General features: G+C 45.3%; 1 protein-coding gene across 1 annotated transcript; it reads left to right on the forward strand.

Annotated features, from left to right (window-relative positions):
* The first annotated feature begins 2,731 nt into the window (after positions 1-2,731).
* Positions 2,732-3,911, forward strand: LOC123172450 (nuclear transcription factor Y subunit B-1-like). Its single transcript, XM_044589416.1, has one exon. It carries the CDS (start codon positions 2,892-2,894, stop codon positions 3,441-3,443), a length of 552 nt encoding a protein of 183 aa, XP_044445351.1. The 5' UTR covers positions 2,732-2,891; the 3' UTR covers positions 3,444-3,911.
* The last annotated feature ends 2,922 nt before the right edge of the window (positions 3,912-6,833 follow it).

Consider the following 6,833-nt stretch of genomic DNA (forward strand, 5'->3'; position numbering starts at 1 on the left):
GGGGGGGAGGGGGGGTGGCATTTCTTCCCGTGCAAACAGATGGTAGCCAGAGGCCCTTTGAATCCCCCTTCCCATCCACGACTCTGAAGCAACATTTGAAATCGTGTGAATTTCTTGGGTCAATGGTGGCCTCTATCCTACATATTACTCGGAAGCTGATCAACCAAACAACTAACTCCACTTTGTCCAAACACTATCGACTACCTAACATTTTGCTAGCTAGGTTTCGTGGGCATTCGGTCAAACTTAAAATTAACACCGTGGTCAAAAGACATGGGTTGAAGGGTTGAAATTGACACCGAATGAGGGTGAAGGATGAGGGCTAACGGTCAGTGGGGGTGGATGGACATGTTTAGGATTTAGGGAGTTGACAAATTTTGAAACATGGGGAGGGAACGGGTCATTTTTACATCTCGCGTCTATGTCAAAGGTTCCCATAAGCGAGCCAAGTGCATTAAGAAGCTCCCACAACAAATATACAACGCCAACTAATATGGTGTGTCAGCCTCCAACATTGGCACATGGCGCCCAAAGCATAAGCACAAGGCACCAGTGGCACTGGTGCCAAAATATTGGCACCGGACAAACCACTAGAACAAGAACATTTCTTTTTGAAAATGAGGGTATACCCCTGATTTTTGTGTCATGTGATGCACACAGAATATGGCCCTCTTAGTTGGTGAACATTCACTGGAGAGGATGGCAAGTGCGAACGTTTTCATGGCAAGTTTATTTGTAGGGGGTGGCAATTTCTTCAGACTAGGATGTTGATTCCACGGTAGAGAGGTCATCTTTGTTTGAAAAACGGTCACTTTTCCCAGCGAACGTGGCCAGTTAGCATTACCGAAACAATAACAATGCTTTGAGTGAGGCCAATTAAGTGCTAACAAATGACATTTTTAAGCCCTGAACCGTAATAGTAAGTACTTAACAAAAATAGAGGAGAAAAGGGCAAACGCTAAAAGAAAAGCTATTGGAGAGCACAAAAACAACTATCTAATGCTAGTTCTAGGTAACATGGGATTTTTTTCGAACAGTGAAGTGCATTATAGGTCCCCCAAGGTATTTCAATGGTGTCATGTACGTCCCAGAACTATGAAAATTGGTATCCAAGTACTTAAAGTGCAATGAGTGTGTCATTCAAGTCCAAAATCAGTTCAATACTAAAGTGGTCTGAGGATCTATATTTTGCCTATCATTACACACTTATTGTACTTCGAGGATCTGGATGACAATTACCATAGTTTGAGGAACTATGTGGCATCCCTAAAATAGTTCAAAGAGGTACTGTGCATTTCACTCTTTTTAGAAGTATGCAATCCTGGAAACAAACAACATGTTTGTCTCTGATCATGCGTCCTAGCAGTTCTAACTCCTCCCTTAGGGCACATAATGCCATTTCAGAAGACGAAATACCCTCGCGAAGATGTCCGTGTGGCGGTCGAAGACACTGCATTAGCACGGGGCCGGCCATGAACAGACAATGGAAATCAAAAACAAATCAACCAGTCAGGCAGGCCGGCCGGCGGGCCTGAGCACCGCCGCGTGCATGATTAAGGAAGGCCAGCTCCGGCCGCTGCGTAGCTACAGTGTAGTAGGTGCGTAGGTTTGCAGGGGTGCAGGCACTGAGATCGAGCCAGTCGTCGTCGTCGTCACCCAGACGGGCAGAGCAACACAGAGCCACGAGCAGGAGCACGAGGCCGCAGGCGGAGACATTTCAAGGCAGAAATGACAAATTTGACCTGTGGTCAAAAAGAATTCATAAAATGAACTGTTCTTAAAAAAATTCGCTCCACTGACCTTTTCGTGTAGCGCCCGACAACTAGACGCCACACTATACTATGCGGCGCCTGACTGAAAGGCGCTACATACCTCGCAAGCATCGCACCTCAGGCAGTCTGAAAATTACTAAGTCAGTGTGCAACGCCTGAGAGCTAGGCGCCACACTATACAGTGCAGCGCCTAGCCTCTAGGCGTTGCACTAATGGCCACTAGTGATTTCCCCCGCATGCATGTGTCCGAGCCGCCGGTGTTGGCTAATCGCCCCCGCTTCTTCATGGCTTGGTAATCAATCGATCTGGTCAGTCAAACGCCCGCTGGATCGTGTGGTTGACGTTCCCGCACGTACGTAAGGCCGGCCGGGGTGCATGGTGATTTCTCCGATGCAAGTGCGCTCACATGCATGTGTCCGACCCACCCGTGTTGGTTAATCGGCCTCCGCTTTTGCATGGCCTGGTGGTCAATCGATCGGTGCAATCAAAGGTCCACTGGACTATGGAGCAGTGTACATGTGATGAGGCGTAGGCACATGCATGCAACTGTTGCGAAAGGCCCATCCCTGAACGTGTAGGTGGTACATGCAACGCCTAGATGCTAGGCGTTACACTGTATAGTGTGACGCCTAGCTTTTAGGCGTTGCACACTAACTTAGCAATTTTCAGGCAGTCCGAGGTGCGACGCTTGTCAGGTGTGTAGCGCCTTATGTTCAGACGCTGCACAGTGCAGTGTGGCGCCTGGCTGTCGGCGCTACATGATAGGGTCGGAGGTGTGAAATTTTTTTAAGGACAGTTCATTTCGTGAATTAATTTCGGTCACAGGTCAAATTTGTTGTTTTTGCCACATTTCAACGCGCCCAGCCCAGCCACCAACACAGCCCGGCATATTCTCCCTCCTCGTTCATTTATATATGTACCCGCTCCGCCACCAGCCGGTTACAAGTGTAAGCAGCACGGCGAGACGAAAAGTAGCTCGCCTCGCCACGCTCCTGCGCTACACCGCCCCGCCGTGTCCAGTCCATTCAATTCCCAAGCTGGTCACGCCCACGCACCGCCCGTATAAAAGACGGGAGCTTAGCTAGCCAGCGACCCAAGATCGAAGGAGCAGATCGATCGATGGCCGACCACCACTATACACATCTCGGCGGCGGCAGCGGGAGTGGCGGCGGCGGGGGCGGGGGCAGCCCGCCTGAGCGGCTGCACGGCGGCGGCGGGTCGGGGGACCAGGGGATCAAGGAGCAGGACCGGCTGTTGCCCATCGCCAACGTGGGGCGGATCATGAAGCAGGTCCTGCCGCCCAACGCCAAGGTGTCCAAGGAGGCCAAGGAGACGATGCAGGAGTGCGTGTCGGAGTTCATCAGCTTCGTCACCGGGGAGGCCTCCGACAAGTGCCACAAGGAGAAGCGCAAGACCGTCAACGGCGACGACGTCTGCTGGGCCTTCTCCGCGCTCGGCTTCGACGACTACGTCGACCCCATGCGCAGGTACCTCCTCAAGTTCCGCGAGCTCGAGGGCGACCGCGCCGCCGCCGCCGCCTCCTCCCGCGGGGGCCTCCCCGTCCCCGACGCCTCCACCTCCGGCGCCGGCGCCAGCGGCTCCGGTAATTTCATGTTCGAAGCCATGGACAGGAGGGATAACACCGGCCCCGGCACCGGCAGGCAGTTTTGAACCACTAATACCTACTCCATCATCAGATCAGGCAGGCATCCATCTTCTTCCTTGATCCATCCCACAAGTGCTACCTAGCTACACCTTAATTACTCTCTCCATTTTCTTATTAGAGAGGTGACCAGCTAGCTAGTGGCAGAATTAGGAGTTAGCTGCTAGTGGGTAGTAGCAGAGAAGAGTAGTTGTTCTTCTGATTAATTTATCTGTTGTGTGTTGGAGATGGATGAAAGACAAGTAAAGGAAGACGATCACTAGGATCGATGGATGGACCGCGACCACGACGGCCGGGGCCGGCGACCGCGACACGGCGGAGTTGGAATTAATTGGAGAATGATGCATGATCGATTCGATCTGATTAGGTGTCCAGATTAATATTTATGTGGCAAATTAGTTGATGCTGCGCAACTTGGATCAGCTCAAGTACATTGTTTTTCAACTTCAGTGATTAAGATTGTAGATCAATTTCAATTTATCGATGTGCCTTTGTTTTTCTCTGCTAGTTTAATTTGGATATGACTGGGTTAATTAACTCCTTCATATATATACTAGCAGCGAGCTCATCCATATATACAGGCTGAGGAAGTTTGTGAGTACCGACTTACGCAGTACTCCCTCCATTCGTAAATATATGTCTTTCTAGAAATTTCAACAAGTGACTACATACAAAGCAAAATGAGTGAATCAACCCACTAAATATGTCTTTATACATCCGTACGTGGTAGTCTATTTGAAATCTCTAAAAAGACTTATATTTAGAAACAGAGGGAGTAGGTATGTGTACCTAATAATATGTACAATTTTTTTGCACGCCCATAATGTTCTGCGCATTATTTTTTTAGGGGAGTTTTGCACACTACTTTTTTTAACAGAGTACAATCAAAATCGCTTACATACACGAGCATACACTCATCCCTATGAATGCATGCACGCACATCCTACCTCTATGAGCACCTCCAAGAGACTGAGCCGGCATAGCATCTTAAGATTGACGAAGTCACCACAGACGCCTTGTAGTCCGCGGGAACGTTTCGTCCCACTGAACGAACATCGCCGAAAAGTCTGAAATAAATCCAAAAAATGCAAACACAAATGTCAAGTCTAGGACTTGAACCCAAGTAGGTTAGAGATACCACTGTCCTCCTCACTATCCAACCACATGTTGGTCCGGGTTCTGCACATTACTTGTACTGTCTTCATCACCTATACAGAAGTCCAAGAAAACTACTAGATGAATTATGAAGATTTGGTTAGGTATAGGGAATATATTTGGTTAGGATGATGCAGGCGTTGCTCCCCCTCCATTTGCAAGACAATTCTCGAGGCTTGGGTTCAGAGCTGCTCAGCATCACTGTGATTTTTCTGTTTTTGCTCCCGCTCTACCCCTCTCTCTTACTCACTTTGTTTCAAAATAATTGAAGTTCTAGATTTGTCCTAAGTTTAACTTTAATAAGTTTGACCAAGTCAATATAAATATATATCAACATCAACACCAAATTTGCTTCATTAGGTTCACTATGAAATATATTTTTTATATTGTATATATATTTAATGTTGTAGATCTTAGTGGCTTTTTCTGTAGACTCAGAGAAACTTCAAAAGGTTTGACTTAAAAGAGTTCTAGAACTTCAATTATTTAGGAACGAAGGGAGTGGATCGGCTAACACACCCGTAGGCCTTCCCAAAATGGTAGATGTATACTGAAATAAAATCTTGAGAAAGATGTCCATACGTATATGTGTGTATATTTTATTCCATGTGATCCATAAAACGCATCAGGTTCCATTATCAAGAGATAACGGAACAAAAGCAAAAACAATGCATATATACATTTGATTATAGATCTATATTGAAATTCAATATTGAAACAAGGGTTTGCATGAGTATATATAGAAATATTGCCAGGTTCGTGCGTCCAGATGCTGGTATAGTGTTAGTATCCTGTCAGTCTATCACGCGGTCTTAAATGTTCATAGGACGCAGAAATTGATGTCCGTTAATTATGACATAATAACTAGCATGTTCTATGAGTGGTTGCAGAAGTGAGCACCTGCATGCTCCCAACAATTCAGGCAGGTGCATCACTATTCATGTCCTTTTTGTAGGTTCAACGGCTCTTTTGTATGAGAAATACATCAGCCATGCAATTTCCTTGCCAAAACCTAATTGATACTCCCTCCATACGGAAATACTTGTCATCAAAATAAACAAAAGGGGATGTATCTAGACGTATTTTAGTTCTAGATATGCCCCTTTTTATCCATTTTGATGACAAGTATTTTCGGACGGAGGGAGTATGACGATACTACACTTATATCCTGGAGCTAGGTCGACATGCTGGTTTGAAAGGAAAAGAAACGCTCCTCTTATTCCTTTGTTTTTTGCGGGTAAAGATCCTCTTAATTCTTTGACCAACTTATGGCAAAAAATAGCTCATCTGTCCAGTTTAGCATAAGCTGTACACAGTTTGAATATAAACGTATTCTTATTTTGCTTGTTTCTGGGTTGTTGTTGTCATCTTGATTTAGCTATATATAGACTATAGGTATGCATGCAAGAGTGTCCAGTTTATGCTCATCATGGAATATATATGCATGAAAAGCGTGCGTCCAAAACGTCTGAATCAATCATGCACAATTGATAGTTTCTTCAACAAGAAACATTCGAGTAGGTTTTTGACCTTTCAAATGATTTGCTTATTTGGGCACCCTGCTGGCAGATGGTACTCTACAATAATAGCACTTGCTTTATCTTGTTGGAATCATTGAATTTCTGCCCCACAATTATAGCCATCAATGTACTATGTACTGTTCAAGATACAGAAGTTAGCACAGAAGCGGTTGTGGGCTTGTTGCTGGTGAATGTCCTAGAGTGCTCCTTAGATTATTGCTTGTTTCGGACATAACCCTAGAGCCAGACAACACAACAAACATGTTTTGGCAATTTGGTTTATCTGAACAAATTACACTGAAAGTGATAACTGAGAGAACACTCAGATATTTGTAAAAAGCATACACAGCCGTTACATGAATATCACTTGTAATCTATGGCTTTTAGGGGGCTTGTAATCTACCGCTTTTAGGGGGCTTACTTGCTACTCCAGATCTGAATAAAACAATTGCATTAATAGAATGAAAATTAGGTTAATTTGTGGACCCTAGAATTTAGGGGTTACCATCACTAAAACTACTACTACTAATTTCTTTCTAGAATTTGGAGGCCCTCCTACTGATTTCTTTCTAGAGGCAGTAATTGCAGTTTTCTGGAGAAAAATGATCGATTATATTAGCTAATGTATTTCTCGACCGCCTGCTCCTACTAATGTATTTTTAGAGAAAAATATTGATTATATTAGCCAAAACTACTCCTACTAATTTCTTCCTAGAATATGGA

Source organism: Triticum aestivum, unplaced genomic scaffold (assembly GCF_018294505.1).
Source record: "Triticum aestivum cultivar Chinese Spring unplaced genomic scaffold, IWGSC CS RefSeq v2.1 scaffold185679, whole genome shotgun sequence".
NCBI lineage: Eukaryota > Viridiplantae > Streptophyta > Magnoliopsida > Poales > Poaceae > Triticum > Triticum aestivum.